Source organism: Acomys minous (genome assembly GCF_964271855.1).
Source record: "Acomys minous genome assembly, chromosome: 12".
Taxonomy (NCBI): domain Eukaryota; kingdom Metazoa; phylum Chordata; class Mammalia; order Rodentia; family Muridae; genus Acomys; species Acomys minous.
Window position 1 is genome coordinate 76,512,106 of NC_140493.1, and position 18,231 is coordinate 76,530,336.

The following is an 18,231-nucleotide window of genomic DNA, read 5'->3' on the forward strand; positions in this document are numbered from 1 at the left end:
ATACACGCTCACACAAATAAATGTAAAAATAAGTTTTGTAATTTAAAAGACCTTTTAAATTAACTATTGTAAACGTGTTTCTGTCACAGTGCCTTGCAAATCTAGTATCAAATGCCCCCTACAACCGTCTGAAACTCAGCTTGCTGACCAAAGTCTGGACCCACATAAAGCCTTACATCCGCCACAAAGGTGGGTAGTGCTAACTGTCGCCTTATAGCCATCAATGTAGAGCATCTGTGTTTTAAAGGAAAAGGAGTGAGTATTCAGAGTATCCCTCAGGCTCGAAGGTCTTCCCTTAGTCTCAGCATCTCAAGGATGTCCTCTGTTGTTAGAAGGCTGTTTGCCAGAAAGAAATGAGCTGGAGAATTAATTGTCTATGGGCTGAGTGCCTCTTTGTTCGTAGCGAACAAACTACGTCTCAGATTAAGAGTGAGACAAGTCCAAGCAGCTTTGTCAAGTGCATAAGAGTCAGAATCTTTAGGCAGAGATGGGTGGGTGGATGGATGGATGATGGGTAGGTGGGTGAATGGATGAAGGGTGGGTGGGTGGGTGCATAGATGATGATGGGTAGGTGGATGGATGGATGGATGATGGGTTGGTGGGTAAATGGATATATAGATGATGGATAGATGAATGATGGGTGAGTGAATGGATGGATGATGGATGGGTGATAGATGGGTGGATGGATGGATGGATGATGGGTGGATGGATGGATGGATGATGGGTGGATGGATGGATGATGGGTGAGTGGATGGATGGATGGATGGGTGACGGGTGGGTGGATTGATGGATGGATAGGTGGGTGGGTGGGTGGTGTCCTGTATTAGGAAGAAACACTGTAAAACAAAAACCTGACTTCTGTAACATGATCTATGAAGGTCACATAAAGTCTGGTGAAGTTAGTTGATACCTCCTCTAACTGCAGGCTTATTGCTCGTTTGTCAGCTTTTCCCTCCATAAAGTGTGTGGGCTGTGAGCCCCTGCCTTTGGAATACTCCTTTCTGGTTTTTTGTAAGATTTCAGATCAGACTCGCTCTTAGTCTGAGTTTTCAGTCAAAGTCATGGAGTAAAAAGGCAGTGCAGGTGTTTTCTGGAATGCTGTAGAAGGGACAGCAGCCTGAAATCAGTCTGAGAGTCTGCAGCCCTCTCCCACATCATCCTCAGAGCCGTGGCGCACCCAGAACCCAGTTCCTCACAGCAGGGAGACTGGCACCTATTCTGTAGGATTCTCATCAGACGCAAATGAGAGGCCGAGTTCAACCTACTCCTTACACCAGCCTGTAAGTCAGAGCACAGAAAGATAAATCCTGTCCTGAGGCCTCTCATCACAGCGATGGCAAAAGTACACTTAACCCGTCTCAGGTGGGCGGTGGTGGCGCACGCCTTTAATCCCGGTACTCAGGAGGCAGAGGCAGGCAGATCTCTGAGGTTGAGGCCAGCCTGGTCTACAGAGTGAGTTCCAGGACAGCCAGGGTTGCACAGAGAGACCTTGTCTCTGAAACAAATAAGCAAACAAAACAAAACAAAACTCAAGTCTCCTGGTGCAGGCTGCTGCTACCTTAACTGTACCTGTTTCTCTTTATTTGTGTCTTCAGCCTCCTGGGAATGGACACATCTCAACAAATGTTTGACTTTATACTTGAACGTTTTCATTGTTAAGATGTTCAGACTCAGCCGGGCGTGGTGGCGCACGCCTATAATCCCAGCACTCGGGAGGCAGAGGCAGGTGGATCGCTGTGAGTTCGAGGCCAGCCTGGTCTACAAAGCGGGTCCAGGACAGCCAAGGCTACACAGAGAAACCCTGTCTCGGAAAAAAAAAAAAAAAAAGATGTTCAAACTCTAAAGTATACCAGAGGTGAATCTGACAAATATATAGCGGGCTCATATGTACACTTAGAAACTGCTGGATGGAATGGAAGGACCCTTGCTCATGGAGAGGTCTGTGTCGGTTCTTCCAACTTAAAGTTTAGTGTAATCCCACTCAAAAGCCAGCAGCTCATTTTTATAACATCAGCAGTTGATTCTCAACATTCATCAGGCAAAAGACCTAGACTAGGAAACGCAGTATTGATAGAGCACTTAGGCTGGAGGTTGAGCTCAGCAGTGCAGCACTTGCCGGGAGTGTGCAAGCCCTGGGTTCCATTGGTAGGATTTGCAGGGAGGGAAAAAAAAAAAATAAAGATCTGAGAGTGTCAATACCTCAAAACCTACCATAAAACTACAGTAAACACAGTGTAGAACATAGTGGAAGAGGTAGAGCTCCCAGAAGTAAATCCACATTCATCACCATCAGCTGCTCACAGCAAACGAGCAAAGGCAACACTTCAGCAGTGCTGCTGGGGCAGCCAGCCAGGTGCAAAACCCTGAGCCGACAGCAGACCTTTCAGCTTTGTCTCATTTGTTATGTACATGTGGTGTGAGCGCGCGTGTGTGTATATGGGCTTTTGCATGCCTCTGGGCACATGCATGGAAAGCCCAAGGCTGACATCGCATGTCTTAAGTCTCCCCACTTTATTCGTTGAGATGGAGTCTCTCGATTGCACACAGAGCTCTGGCTGGACACTTTCCCTCCGCAGCCCCAGTCCCTGGACTTCTGAGCACTGAAGTGTAAGTGGGCGGCCGTACCCACTCAGCGTGTGTATGTGTTCTGGGGTCTGAACGCCAGGCCTTGTGCTTATCCGCAGTTGTTTCAATCACTGAAATACCCCTCTCACCGGGGTTTGTTTGTTTGTTTATTTTGTTATTTGTTTGTTTTATAGCTTTTTTTTTTAACTCCAGGATTGTTCAAGTTCAGAGATTAATAACATTTTGTTACAGTGTATACTACTTTAGTGTTTTGGTTTGGTTTGGTTCTGTTTTGAAGCAAGACCTCCCTGTATAGCCCAGCTTGGCCTCAAATGTTTTCCTTCCTCAGCTTCTGGAGTGCTAGGAGTGTAAAGATTCTTGATTTTGTTTTGTGACTGTGGGCAGGGATATGCGTGTGTTTGAGGTCAGAGGAGGGCGTGAAATCCCCAGGAACTGGAGTTGAGGTAGCTGTGAGCTGCACAGTGTTTGTGCAGGTAACCACATTCTAGTCCTCTGCGAGAGCAACGGCTAGGAGTTCCCAAATACAGCCCCATGCCTGGGTTCTGTGGTCTTTTTAAATGAAGAAACCCCACCGTGCCTTTTGATTTTTTTCTAGTCTTCACATTTGGATACTCCTAGTCAGTTGTCTTGTAGAATGTCTTAACGTTCTTGATTTTTCAGGTTGTTTCTTCGCAATAATGTCACATACTTTCTATGAACTGAAACTTGAACCTTAATTATACCTAATTAAAGAAGAAACTGGGCTTGGTGGCGCACGCCTTTAATCCTAGCACTTGGGAGGAAGAGCCAGGCAGGTTGCTGTGAGTTCGAGGCCAGCCTGGTCTACAAAGTGAGTCCAAGGCTAACACAGAGAAACCCTGTCTCGGAAAAAAGAAAACAAAACAAACAAAAAGAATCTAGCCATTCTTGCTTGCTGTCAGGGATAACTACAGCCCTCATGACAGCGGTTCCGTGGTGATAAGGCTCTGCCTTTCTTTGGACAGATGTTAACGTCCGAGTGTCGAGCCTCACACTCTTGGGAGCGATAGTGTCCACTCATGCGCCTCTGCCCGAAGTCCAGCTGCTTCTGCAACAGCCCTGTTCCTCTGGGCTCAGCAGCAGCAGCAGCAGTTCAGCAACTCCTCACCTCGGCACTCCTGACGGCTGGAAGAAATTCCCTGCGGGACCCTCTCTGGAGGATGCCTCGGTCAGCTCCCCGAAGGGGTCTTCAGAGCCCTGCTGGCTCATCCGACTTTGCATTTCCACTGTGGTGCTGCCCAAGGAAGACTCCTGCTCAGGAAGCGATGCTGCTGCTGGCTCTGGCCTGGGCAGCACCTATGAACCCTCCCCCATGCGGCTGGAAGCTCTGCAGGTAGGAGGCTCCACGCCCTGCTGGAAGTCCGGGACCACTCCTTCTCAGGAGGGTAACTGAGGAGCAGTGCATGAAGTGGCCTTGCTGTTTGGTGCAGCCTTTCTTTGTTGTTTTGTTTGAGGTAGTCGTTGTAACTTGTTGAGTGTATTCCTTCTTGCTCTTTTGTTACAGACTGTTGTAGTCATGTCAAGAGTTGCATGCCCAACCAGTGGATGTAATGACTAAGCTTGACTTCTGTAACCTAATTCTTGTCATCTTGTATTTATTTATTGAACTAAAATGATTGCACCTTGAAGGGAAGAAGTCACCCCTTGTAGGGCATGTTGGTCTGCATATTTAATCCCAATGCTTGGGAAGCAGACACAGGCAGATCTCTGTTCAAGGCCAGCCTGGTTTACATCACTAGTTCCAGGCCACCCAGGGCTACTTAGTAAAAACTCACCTCAAAATAAATAAATAAAATTTTTGAAAAGGAAGGAAAACATCTACGTAGTCAGACGTAGTCTAAGACATAGATTTCTGTATGGTCAGGGCTCTCTGGGGGAACACAGCTGATAGGATGAGATATCTACATAGAGGGGATTTGTTAGAATGACTTACAGGCTGTGGTCCAGCTAGCCTAACAATGGCTGTCTACCAATGGAAGGTCCACAAGGCTGGGATGTCTCAGCTGATCTTCAGTACAGAGATGTAGGCTCTAGTGCCAGTGAAGGAATTCACTTGCCATTGAGAGTAAGACCAAGCAGGCAGAGAGAGCAAACTTCCTTCTTCCCTGCCCTTTATGTAGGCTGCAGCAGGAGGTGTGGCCCACAGTAAAGGTGGATTTTCCCACCTGAAAAGATGCAGATTAAAAGTGGGTCTTCCCCCTTTCAAATGATTTAATTAAGAAAAAAAAAAAAAAGCTCACGGGTGTGCCCAGCAGCTTGGGTTTTAATTAAATCCAGATGTAGTCAAATTGACACCCAGAGTAGCCATCGCAGCTTGGTTCTGCAGGCTGCCGACCGTCTAAGGACACCGAACACACACCCCTCACCCTTTCAGCCTTGGTTCTTACAGCTATGAATTCCTTTAAAATCTGTATCAAAGAATTCTTCTTGACATCACAAACCAATAAAGTGTCATGAAGCCAGCAGCAGCTAGCTAATGGCTGACTCTCGCTTCATCCGTGTCAGACTGTAGGTCCCTGTTGGGTGCGAGTGGTTGGACACTTTTGGAGTGTACAGCCTTGCCCCATCAAATGAGCTCACTGCCTGTTCCCTGTGTAGGTTTTGGCTCACCTGGCAAGGGGCTATTTTTCGATGACTCAGCAGTACTTGATGGAGCTCGGTGAGGTGATCTGTAAGTGCATGGGCGAAGCAAACCCGTCCGTCCAGCTCCACGGCATGAAGGTAATTCCATTACAAGTGACATGTTGTCTTCTGCGGTTTCTCAGATTTCAGGAGAGGAAGGGGACACATTCCTCCTGGTTCTTACGTGCAGGGCTAGCTAACAGCATAGGTGTTAGTTTTACTCCTTGAAAGAATACCTCTGTCACAGTTGCTGAGAAGAAAACAACAGTCAGAAATTACTTTTCCTAAATTGTGTTCACGCCTTTAACAAGCATGAGTGAGGAGAGGCTGGTGGATCTTAAGTTCGAGGCCAGCCAGGGTCTCAAAGAACAAAAAGGGAAAGAAAGGAAGGAAGGGAGAGAGAGAGGAAGAAAGAACCTACTTTTCCTGTTGATTTGAGGTGGTCTCCAAACTGAAGGCACGGTATTTGCCGCCTCCGTAGAGCTAGCTCTCTGCTCTGATGGCTCATTTCTCATATCTCGGCAGCTCCTGGAAGAACTGGGCACAGGCTTGATACAGCAGCACAAACCAGATTCCAACACGGCACCTGACCAGAGAGTGCCCGTCTACCTGGTAAGCGCCCCCGCCCCAGTGTTCTGCCCTCGGAGCTCTGGTGTGAGTTTGTATTTAGAGGCTCAGTGATGAAGTGGAGCAGATGGTCTCATTTCTTCCCATGTCGAAATGGCACTGTGGGTAAAGGCGCACACTGCCCGACATCACACACCTGACAGCCTGAGTGTGATCCTCAGAATCCACATAGAGAACCAACTCTATAAAGTTTTCCTCTGATGTTTCTGTGTGCACCGTAACAGATGTGTCCACATATGTCACGTGTGTGCACGCTAATAATAACAACAAAATTCAGAGCAAATATGTGATAGTTTGAATAGCAATGGCCCCCACAGACTTATGTGTTTGAATGCAGATCAAGATGTAGAACTCAGCCGGGCGTGGTGGCGCACGCCTTTAATCCCAGCACTCGGGAGGCAGAGACAGGCAGGATCGCTGTGAGTTCGAGACCAGCCTGGTCTACAAAGTGAGTCCAGGACAGCCAAGGCTACACAGAGAAACCCTGTCTCAAAAAACAAACAAACAAACAGAAATGTAGAACTCTTAGCTCCTTCTCCAGCACCATGTCTGCCTAGAAGCTGCCATGCTTCCCACCATGATGATAATAGACTAGATCTTAGAAACTGGAAGCCAGCCCCAATTCAGTGTTTTCCTTTATAAGAGTTGCCTTGGTCATGGTGTCTCTTTACAGCAATAAAACCCTAACTATGACCAAATCTGTGATGTTCCTGTGGAATAGCAGCACACCACAACTTTTTAAATTTTAAGTTTTTATTAAATTGTCTTAACTGTTGTTACTGGGGTATGGCGTGTGTGCTAATGTCCACACCTAGAGGTCAGAAGATAATTTGTGGGTTCTCTGTGTCTGCTTCTGTGTGGGTTCCAGAGGTGAACTCACTAGGATGAGGTCACCAGCTTGTACAGCAGTCCCCTTTCCAAGCTTCCATGGAACAACTTGCAAGGAGACGGCCTGAGTTTGGGCATCAGGTAGAACTTGGTTGGGAATCCAAATTTCTCCTCCTGCCAGACAAGTGGTTGTGGGCAACCTCTCAGCAGTTCATCGTCTCAGTGTTGCATTGTCTGGAGAGAAAGCAGACATTATTACCTGGCGCCAGCCAAGCAACACAGAAGCCTAAGCACATAGCGTCTTCGGACCATTTGTTTTCTGCGCGGTCTCTGCAGGCCACGTCCTGGCTAGAGGTCTCATGAGTCAGGATGCCACCAAAGCTGCAGTCAGTTATGGCCTTGTCTAGGGGTGAAGGACCCTCCAGGTGCCTCACTCACGTGCCCAGCAACTTGGGCCGGTTGTTGGAAAAAGCACGCTCACTTTCTCCAGAGAACTATTGGGTGTCCTCTTGTCATTTTTCACAGTATCCTATTGGTTACAGGTCAGGCCTATTTATTCACTGTGGGCTAGGACTCCACGGGTGTGACTATTTGAAAGTGAGAGTCCCTGGGCCACCCAGGAGGTTGCAGCCGTACAGTTTATACATTCTGGGGTATGGAGGGTCCAGACTGGGTTTCGGGGAGCTGAGGTAGGACATGGACAGAGACAGTGCACAAGTACACAGCAAAACCCAGGGCCAAGCCTATGGAAAGAAAACTAGAAAAAACAAAACAAACCCAGACACATTCTCAAATGAATTTGAAATGGCAGGGATTTTATGATACATGGGAAGGACACCTCAGCTGCCTGAGGGGCTTTCATGGATGAGTCTTCAAAGCGCCTCCTGCAGAGCCTGCAACTGTGCTCAGAGTGGCTACCATGTCCTCGTGCTGGGAACTGAGTACTCAGTGTCACATCTTGTTGTAGACTTCAGGGGAGATGTCACTGCCTCCTGTGGTTGAAGAAGAACCAGAGTTTATGCAGATCAAGTCACCAAGGCAGGGTTACAGACAGGAGGGGACAGGAACAGCTCCAGCTCTCCCTCTGAGCCTCTTGCCTGGTGTACGCAGCCCCCTGTGCTTCAGTAGGGTCACGTTGAGAGCAGGATGTCGGCTCATCCCGAGTCTCAGTGACCCCTGCTGCTGACTAGCATGTTAGGATGTGTTTTGTGACTCTGTTTTCTTGGTAGAGATGGGTGTCGTGGTGTAGACCTCAGTTAGCTGTGCTGGAACTAAAATGGATTGAAGTATGACAGTCACTTAGAACAGTGACTGGCCTGTGATAAAGCCTCTGAGATATAGCTGCTTCTGCTGCTGTTGCCACCATCACCATCACTACCATCATCACTGTCACCACCACCACCACCATCACTACCATCATCACTGCCGCCGCCACCATCACTACCATCACCATCACCATCACCACCACCATCAGCACCACCACCACTACCATCATCACTATCACCACCATCACTACCATCACCATCACCATCACCACCACCATCAGCACCACCACCACTACCATCATCACTATCACCACCATCACTACCATCACCATCACCATCACCATCACCACCACCATCAGCACCACCACCACTACCATCATCACTATCACCACCATCACTACCATCACCATCACCATCACCACCACCATCACCACTACCATCATCACTGTCGTCATCATCACTGTCAACACCATCATCACTACCATCATCATCACCACCACCATCACTACCATCACCACTGTCACCGTCACCACCACCACCACCACCATCATCATCGTCGTTATCGTCATCACTATTGCTGTCAACTCAGTTACACTACAGGGTCCTACTGGATATGGCTGCTTATTTCAGAAGTTGTTTCCATGACTGTGGAAAAAGTTACTACTTCAGCAAAACTTGTCTCATCTCCAAGGCCGCATCTAGTGGGCATGGCTTCAACAGGTTCTGCCACCGCAGCTGTTGTGCTGTGGTTCTAACTGCGCCTCTCTTCCAGGTGGTGATGTTCTGGACTACTATGCTGAATGGTCCTTTGCCCCGAGCCCTGCAGAGTTCAGAGCACCCAACCCTCCAGGCGAGCGCCTGTGATGCCCTGTCCTCCATCCTGCCAGAAGCCTTCAGCAGTCTGCCGGTAACGTAGCGACGTATCCCCACCCTTGGTCCCTGTCCTGGGCAGCAGGGCGCCAGTGTGATTCTTGGTTCCTAAATTTTTTTCAGCCTTATCTCTTTTAAGAGGAACTGTTTCTGTTGAGTTCATGGTGGGGGCAATGAAGCCTTACCCCGCCCCCCCCAGGAAAGCCTTGCTTCTTGGGCTGTAGAAGATGGGTGTGGGCGTGGGCCCGGGTGCGGCTGTTAGTGGCACAGCTCTGAAGACAGATTGCAGAAACACTTCACGTCCTGAGTTGAAGGTCTTTGGCCCACATCCTAGCCGTTCCACTCTGGCTCTGTGACTCCTTGGGTTTCTTTTCTTTTCTTTCTTTATTTAGTTATTTAGTTATTTAGTTAGTTATTTTACAATGCTCTGCCTGCTTGTACCCCTGCAGGCCAGAAGAGGGCATCAGATCCCATTATAGATGGTTGTGAGCCACCATGTGGTTGCTGGCAGTTGAACTCAGGCCCTCTGGAAGAGCAGGCAGTGCTCTTAACCACTGAGCCATCTCTCCAGCCCCTCCTTGGCTTTCTTTAAAGCTTTGTAGTACCCACTTACAGAGGAGTCCTGTGAGAAGTAACAGTGGTGAAAATATTTGTTATAAGGCCTCGACACGGGGTATTTGCTTAGCCTGTCACCTAATCCCATCGCTCTGGGTGAGGACTTCATGTCTGATTTGGGACACACAAGTGCACCCACGCCGCTCCTGATCTTTATTCCTCGATGGCCTTTGATCTGTTATTAGCTATGTAAGCTTTTATAAAGGAGGCGGCTGGATGAAGCAGCAGAAAATCGACCTTGTTTATGTAGGTGAAAGGTACAGTGTGATCAAAGGCTATGTGTGCCTTGCCCAAAATTGCTCCTCAGATGCCTGCCCCGGTGTCCAGGCACCTGCCCTTTACCAGAGCCGGCTGAAGGCCACGGTGGGATTTAACACGGACACAATTCATCACACACAGCTGCTTGTGGCAGGAAGACTTTGGCTCACAGGTGTTCCTTCTCACTTCTCCTTTCGTGAACCTTCTCGTTGCAGAATGACAAGCAGATTTTGTGCATTACAATGCTGCTCGGCCTGAATGACAGCAAGAACCATGTGGTGAAAGCTGCCACCTCCAGGGCCCTTGGAGTCTATGTGCTTTTCCCTTGTCTCAGACAGGTGAGTCTGTCCTCCTCCATTAGTGGATCCATGGGCGCAAAGCTTCTGAGTTGAACAGCGAATTCCTTAATTGCTATTACAATGCGAGGCACTAGGCTTTTGTTGTTGTTGTTGTTGTTAATTATTTGACACACTACCTGGGACTGTAGTGTGCAAAAAAATTTTAACTAATGAATGATTAGCTAAAGATTAAAGGACATTACCACATGGAAGTAATAACTGAGAAAGCTAATACCCATTTTTCTAGCGGTCAGTGAAGTTTTCCTTTAGTCTTATGTGTGACGTTCATCTCTAAGAAGGGGTGCTGCACACACTGTGTGTTTGGAAATGCTTTCCCTGTCAGAACATTGCTGCAGGAGGTAGAAAACAACCCACACACAGAAGGCACAGGTGCCTGTCGTAGACTCACATTGACTCCACAGATGAATGTTACAGCTTTCTGTGAAAATAAACTGTGACATTCAGAGGCAGCAGTGTGAAGCCCTTAAGTAATACAGCCTGGTTTGTTGTACAGGACGTCATATTTGTTGCAGACACAGCAAATGCCATACTGACGTCACTTCAAGACAAGTCCCTAAACGTGCGTGCCAAAGCAGCCTGGTCGTTGGGCAACCTGACGGACACTCTGATTGTCAACATGTAAGTGACTCACTCAGCTTGCTTTCCCCGGCTGGCGTCCTTCTTACAATTCCTGAAAGATGTCTTTCATCCCCATTATGAAAGAATTAGTAAGAATCCCCCCATGTTATGCAGGCGGTTTTACAACTTGTTTTAATATTCCTTTAAGCAATAGACCTAATAGGTTCTTACTATATATTATGAATATATATTATTCTATTCTATTCTATATGTATTCAAAAATACCATGTGCTGTCTAAGTACATGCCCACGTTGTAGAAATGCCACAGTAGAAATCCGAGACCTTAGTCATGGTTGCTCTGCTTTTAGGATGCCAAGGTTTTTGAGGTTTTGTTTTATTAAACATTTTTACATACAATATATTTTAGTCATATTTTCAGTAACCAGCTCCTCCCAGATCCCCCACCTCTCTACCCATCCAACTTCATGGTCTCCCCCCCACCCCCCCACTCCCGCCCCCAGAAAAAAACAAAAACCAGGAGCCTGCCATGGGATGTAGTTGATCTACCCAGTGACAGCCAATTACAGTAAACAGTTTATATTTTTCTAGGAAATACATTCCCAGGGCTGGAGAGACAGCTCAGAGGTTAAGAGCCCTGGCTGCTCTTCCAAAGGTCCTGAGTTCAGTTCCCAGCAACCACATGGTAGCTCACAACCATCTATAATGAGATCTGGTGCCCTCTTCTGGCCTGCGGGCACAACACTGTATACATAATAAATAAATAAACCTTAAGAAAAAAAAAAGAAAAGAAAGAAAGAAAAGAAATATATTCACAGTCAAAAGAATTAGAACAGTACTGAGGGGTATGCCGAATAAAATGTGCCTGCCTCCCATGCCACCCCATTCACATCTCTAGAGGTGGTTGCTGGTGTGCTTTTTTAATTCTGCATAAGAGGCATGTGAGACACAGGCCATTCTCTGCACTGATGTCTAATGAACACCTGTTATACAGAGCCTGCCAAGGGACACACCCTTACCCATCCCTTTCTGAACGGTTGTTGTAGGCCTTGGCCTTGTGGCTGTCTATATGCTGTGAACACCTCTGGGCATGAGCTGTCCATTTTAGGTGCCCACCATGGTAACATTCTCAAATGTGGAACTGCTGGGTCAAAATCTAAGTGTGGTGGCACGTGCCTGTAATCCCAGCACTCAGCAGGCTGAAGCAGGAGGATCACAAATTTGAAGTCAACATAGGCTCTGGACCAAGTTCCAGGCCTGTCCACACTATATAAGAGGTCCTGGGTCGAGGGGCTGGAGAGATGGCTCTGAGGTTAAAGGCACTGACTGCTCTTCCAGAGGTCCTGAGTTCAGTTCCCAGCAACCACATATAATGTGATTTGGTGCCCTCTTCTGGTGTGCAGGTGTACAGGCAGAGCACTATATACATAATAAATCAATTAAAAAAAAAAAAAGAGGTCCTGGTTCAAAAGCAAACAAACAATAAAAAGAAAAGAGATGTGAGTTCTTAATATAATCTGGAGACATCTGTCGAGCTGTTTTCCTGAAGTTTTTACCCTCCTGTACTTGGTAACTATGTCTTTGTCTGCACGCATTTAAATTATTTTTTCTTTTTTACCCCGCCTTGTGCCTTGGGTGGGACAGGGACACGCCAGACCCAAGTTTTCAGGATGAGTTCTCTGGTCTCCTGCTCTTGAAAATGTTGCAGTCTGCAATCCAAGCCTCCACGGACAAGGACAAGGTACACACAGGATGGCGAGGGTCGCACTTAGCACAGCTGCTCCAGCAGGGGGGCCTGACTGCCACCAACCGCCCTGTGTTCCCAGGAGCATTGCCTCCTGTCCCCTCACTGTCACACAGTATATGTTCATGCTTATCTGCTGTTAAGAAGGAAAGAAAGAAGAGAAAGTACATCATTAAGTGGAATTGACAAGTAAGAAAGATAAAGAGAAAAAAGAAAAAAAAAAAGATGAAGAGCCTGTGTGGCCGCTACTCGGTACATTTACTAGGCTGGGATCAGGCGTTAGGTCGGGTGAGCTTGCACAGGGCTCGTGTCCTCATTAATCTTGTGCTCTATGACGGGGTGGGGAGGCAGGGGGTGGGGTTATTTTTAAGTGAAGTTTATACATTCTGAAACGTCCCTGGCAAAATAGCTCTGAAGGCTTTTATGTTTTATTCTAGGTCAAGAGCAATGCAGTCCGGGCCCTCGGGAATTTGCTTCACTTTCTGCAGCCCCCTCACATAGAAAGACCCAGGTTTGCTGAGGTCATCGAGGAGGCCATCCAGGCCCTGATCTCCACCGTTGTCCACGAGGCTGCCATGAAGGTCCGATGGAATGCTTGCTACGCGATGGGAAATGTTTTTAAAAACCCCGCTCTTCCACTTGGTAAGATGGTTTCCCTCTCCTTGCCTGTCACAAGCCTCCTGGGAAGGAACATGCCAGTGTGTGCTGTTGTTAAAGAGCTCTGTCACAATGGCTTTTGTCGCAGGTCTAGAAAACAGCAGGAACCAAGTTTAGTGGAAAGATGAAGTGTGTGTGGGTGTTATTGCCATTTAAAAAGTATATTTACAAAGATCCTTTTTATAATCTGAGAAAATACTTCTTCTGTTAAGCAAACTAAAATGAGATTTTTGACTCATTTCTACAGTATCATCTCATTAAATATTTAGGAGAAAAGATAGACAGGAAATTGGCCAAATCCACAGAGTCACTCTGGTATAGAGGGTACAAACTCAAATCTCACAAGTTCTGGGCTCAGGTATGGATGCTCAGGGCTTCTGTCCCCATCCTACGGTCCTGAATACCATGAGCCTTGCTTGAACCGTCATCCTGAGCGAGTAGGTTCTTCTGTGTACAGACCCTAGCCACAGTGAACGCCAGCACTGCCCTACATCTCTGCCTCCGACAGGGCTAAGGGTGTGTCCCTGAGGAGGGGGTGGACCGTGTGGGCCAGCAGACCAGGCACCATGTGAAGGGCAGCTGGAGCAGTAGCTGAGAGTCACACCCTGATCCACAAGCAGAGAGAGGCTGGGCCTCACATGGGCTTTGGAGCCTGCAGAGCCCATCCTGAGTGGCACACTTCCTCCAACAAGGCCACGCCTCCTAATTGGCCTCCAGTAGTGCCAGTTCCCTAGTGACTAAGCATTTAAATATATGTGCCTACGAGGCCATTCTTTTTTTTTTTTTTTAACTTATTTATTATTATGTATACAGTGCTCTGCCTACACGTACACCTGCAGTCCAGAGGAGGGCATCAGATCACATTATAGATGGTTGTGAGCCACCATGTGGTTGCTGGGAATTGAACTCAGGACCTTTGGAAGAGCAGCCAGTGCTCTTAACCGCTGAGCCATCTCTCCAGCCCCCATGAGGCCATACTTACTCAGACCACCTCATGGGGTTATCATGAGAGTGGAGTCAACATAAAGTGCATGCCTCCTCCACGCCTCAGCTCTCCCTGCTCATCTCTAAGTGTTCACTAGTTTCAGTTACTGGATTCTTCCTAGGCACAGCCCCATGGACCTCCCAGGCCTACAAGGCCCTAACATCGGTTGTGATGTCATGCAAGAACTTCAAAGTGCGCATCCGATCTGCCGCAGCCCTTTCCGTTCCCGGCAAGAGAGCGCAGTACGGGTCTCGAGAACAGTTCACTCAGATCTGGGATGCCTTGGTCACGGCCTTGCAGAAGAGCGAGGACACTACAGACTTCCTGGAATTCAAGTACTGCGCCAGCCTCCGGACTCACATCTGCCAGGCGCTGCTTCACCTCCTGAGCCTCGCCAGCGCCTCGGACCTCCCCAGCATTCAAGAAACTCTGGAACTGAATGGGGATATGATCCGCTCCTACATCCTGCAGTTCTTAAAGTCAGGAGCAGAGGGAGATGAGCCCGGAGCCGTCCACACCCCCCAGGAGAGAGACCAGATGCTCAGGGCGGCCCTGAAGCACACACGCAGCGTGCCGGCACTGGCTGGAGACACAGCCCAAGGGGTCGTTGTGGGCTTCTTAGACGATATCCTGAGGGCTCACTGTGACTCCTTGGGGGGACAAGTGGCCCTCCTCGGGTCATCAGATCGGTGACTTTCCACCCTCCCTTCAAGTGTTATAAATGAGAATCAGAGACCGAGCTTGTGCGTTTGGTCCTCAGTTTCCACGTAGGGCAGGAACAGCTGCCAGCATTTGCTTAGGATAGGTTAGTGGCTATTTAACATGGTCTCAAAGGGCTCGGCCACTTTGGTGAGCGTTTCCACTGCTGGCCGTTCTAACCCTGACCACCAAGGTCAGACTGCTGGAGGTCTGGAAGTGGTTAGTCTCAAAGAAAGAAAACAGGTTCATAAATTAGAATCTCCTTAGAATTGTGTTTTCAAGGCTTTTTTAATAACAAACTGCTTTTTAAAAAACATAGCAACAAGCGGAGCAGGTTCTCAGGCAGTGTCTGTTGACACAGCTGCAGCAGCTGGGAACGCCCACAAGAGCACCCCCTGATGAGTGCGCACGCACACACAAATGCACACACATATATACACATGCACTTGGGCACGCACGCGTGCACACACTCAGACACCAGGCTTCTTCCACTTCCCCACAGTCACACACATACACACATACACACACCAGGCTCCTTCCACCTCCCCACAGTCCAGGAGCCTGAGCAGCACCAACTTGCCTCTAAATTCACAATCCCACGTGTTAAATATGCTGTTTGACCAAGCACCCTTTAATTTGTATCTTCAAAAAAGGTTATTTCTATCACTTAAAGGTCTCAAAGAATTTTAAATTCTATTTATTAATGTCAAGCATCTGTTAAAGTATTTTCTGGCTGAATAATTGTTTACATTTAGATTTTGCACTTTCTACCACAATCTAGTGAAATTATTTCCGACAGAAATGTCGGGTTATATAAGGAACCGTTAAACCACATCCCACTTACATTTGATGTGGGATAAATTAAAGCATGAAGTGATTTTGGTCCTAGTGGCATTTGTTTAATTATGAGACTTAAGCTAAGCATGGTTGCACATTTCTGTTATCCCAGCACTCTGGAGGCCAGGCTAGAAGAGTGGCAAACTTGATGCCATCCTGGGCTACATAGCGAGACCCTGCCTCAGAACACTACAGCAGCGCTAGCTGTGCTGGTCCGCACCTGTAACCCTGCCCCAGGGACTCTAAGGCAGGAAGGCCAGGAGCTGGAAGCCCGTCCTTTGCTGCATAGTTGCAGGCAAACCTGAGCTACATAATGACAGCCTGTCTCAAACAAACACCCAGCAGGGGCTGTTGGGGGGGGGGGGGTGCACAGTGGTAAAAGTGCTTGTGCTTGTGCAAGTGTGAGAACTGGAGTGTGAATCCCCTGAAACCACCAAAAAGCCAGGTGGGCACTAAGTTAGCAGAGACGGGATCCTCATAGCAAGCTCTGGGTTCAGTTGAGAGACCTGCTTCAATGATGGAGACCAGCGGAGGAAGAATCCTCACGTCTACCTCAGGCCTACACATACACACACACGCATACACACACACACAAACACACGCGCGCGCGCGCATACATACACAGGCATAAACACATGCACTTGTACACAGGCATGCACACGTGCACACACACTGCAATCGCGCACACGAGATACACAACAGAAACCAATTTTATTTAGCTTAAAATACTTAAGGGTATGCATGCATCCTCAGTTTTTCTTTTTTCTTCTTTGCCCCTAATTTAGCTTTTTTTTTTCCCCTTCCTAATCTGGCTATTCAGAAACTTCTGTGTGAACAGTGATTGGGTAACATAGCACTCACACTGACTATAAAATCTTCCTGTTCCGTTGGGAAGGAGCTAGCCTCTCCCAAAGGGGGCCATCTGCACAGTGAGGTGCCCTCACAGGACAGACTGTGAACTTGTGCATTCCTTCAGAGGTGATTCTGAAATGGACTGCTGCACAGGGCTCCAGGGCTCCAGGGCTCCAGAGCTCAGGCTGACCTTGCCCTGACCCTGTGTGACTCTTCCGCACCCTTGGGACTTCCTTCTCCACGTATTCTCAGCAACGGCTTCCTTAACACACAAGTGTGGGGATGTGACGTCCTCTGGTTCTTTGAGCTTTTGCCGGTTTGTTTCTTGGTGAACATATTTGTGAAACGCGCTCTAATGGATTCGCCTGATGATCTGCTCCTAGCCTTTGCTTATCTTGAATAAAATTTCACATTCCTTTGTAACCCTTTGGTTTCTGGATCTCTGGTGTGGGTGTCAATGTTCACTTAAAGAGGAAAACACAGAAGCACCTCTAGATATTCCGGGTGTCTGGGTCCCCACATCTGTCTTCAGGGGACAGATTCTCACTGAGGCCTCCCGAGCCTGTAGCACAAGGAAATGCCTTTCTCAGGCTGCCTGGTACAGGAGCAGCCGGCGCGGCACATTGCCACACAGGCCAGTCAGGAGATCTGCTGTGACGTCAAACAAGGTAGTGCCTTCAGAATCCTCACTCATGGAACTAAACTGCAGACACTGCTGCAGCTCAGTGCCACACATGGGATGGTAATCTTGTCACCCTGCCACTTGGAACAGGTCAGTGAGGGGAGGTTCAGGGAGGACTAGCTCAGGCCCCTCCCACAGAGAGGGCAGCACTGTTGGCAGAGTCCAGGTCCAGAGAGATCTGAGGGAAATGAGTGCTGCTCCCTGCCTGCCTTGCATGCGAGTGCGTCTTCCTCCTCCTCCTCTTCCTCCTCTTCTGCCTCCTTCTCCTCCCCTTCTTCCCCCTCCTCCTCCTCCTCCTCCTTCTCTCCCCTTCTGTTCCCCCTATTCTTCCCCATTCTCCTCCCCCTCCTTCCTTGCTGGCACCAGACTGCAGCTTCTTCAACCCCCCAACATGGACTGAAGAGCAGCAGCAGCCCATAGGAATTGCCCGGGCGTTCAGCGCGCCAGCCGTGGGCCTGCTGTGGCCTTCAGCTCCATAGAGTGGGCAGCTACCTAGCCCCCACTGTATAAGCCACCTAGGATTTTTTTTTTATAACATACACATTCTTTAACTCTAGAGAACCCTGCCTAATACAACAAAGGCCTCCAAACCCTTTCAATGTTTAAAAGTTAGAGGCTGGGGCTGGAAAGGCGAGTCAACGGTTATTTAAAGCATTTGTTGCGCTCCCAGAGGACCCAGGCTTGGTTCCCAGCACCCATACAGCAGCTCCCAACCATGTGCAACTCCAGTGTCAGGGGACCCAACGCCCTCCTGTGGCCTCCGCAAGCACCTGCTACACACAGACACAGAATGTAAAAATAAGTCTTAAGAAAAAATAAAGAGTAAAAGCGAGAGCCATGATAGCCTGACAACAGTGGGACGTCGCTTCTCAGCCTTGCCTTTTTCCACAGAGCCTGAGTCTGACACAGGCCTCAGAGAGAACGCTCACTAATAAACGGTGCCTCTGGCTCCTATAGCCTCCCTTATGGTGCCTGAATATCTCTGAGCCTGGATACCAGATTCGGGGGGGGGGGGGGGAGGGGAAGTCTGCCCCAAGTCCAACAGTTCTCCCAAACCACCAGGCTGCCAGGCTTATAGTCCTCCCGCCCTCCAGTCCTCCCGCCCTCCAGCCCTCCCAGCCGTCCTCCCCTCCAGTCCTCCAGCCCTCCA

At 48.5% G+C, this 18,231-nt stretch overlaps 1 protein-coding gene across 1 annotated transcript in view; it reads left to right on the forward strand.

Annotated features, from left to right (window-relative positions):
- Positions 1 to 16,822, forward strand: part of HEATR6 (HEAT repeat containing 6) — a 31,687-nt gene extending 14,865 nt beyond the window's left edge. Inside the window, exons 11-20 of the mRNA XM_084750503.1 lie at positions 90 to 189; positions 3,570 to 3,937; positions 5,203 to 5,325; positions 5,752 to 5,838; positions 8,719 to 8,853; positions 9,905 to 10,027; positions 10,542 to 10,666; positions 12,270 to 12,366; positions 12,807 to 13,011; positions 14,133 to 16,822. Of these exons, the coding sequence (XP_084606629.1) occupies positions 90 to 189; positions 3,570 to 3,937; positions 5,203 to 5,325; positions 5,752 to 5,838; positions 8,719 to 8,853; positions 9,905 to 10,027; positions 10,542 to 10,666; positions 12,270 to 12,366; positions 12,807 to 13,011; positions 14,133 to 14,704 (1,935 nt within the window). The 3' untranslated portion in view covers positions 14,705 to 16,822. The remainder of the gene's footprint in view (positions 1 to 89; positions 190 to 3,569; positions 3,938 to 5,202; positions 5,326 to 5,751; positions 5,839 to 8,718; positions 8,854 to 9,904; positions 10,028 to 10,541; positions 10,667 to 12,269; positions 12,367 to 12,806; positions 13,012 to 14,132) is intronic.
- The last annotated feature ends 1,409 nt before the right edge of the window (positions 16,823 to 18,231 follow it).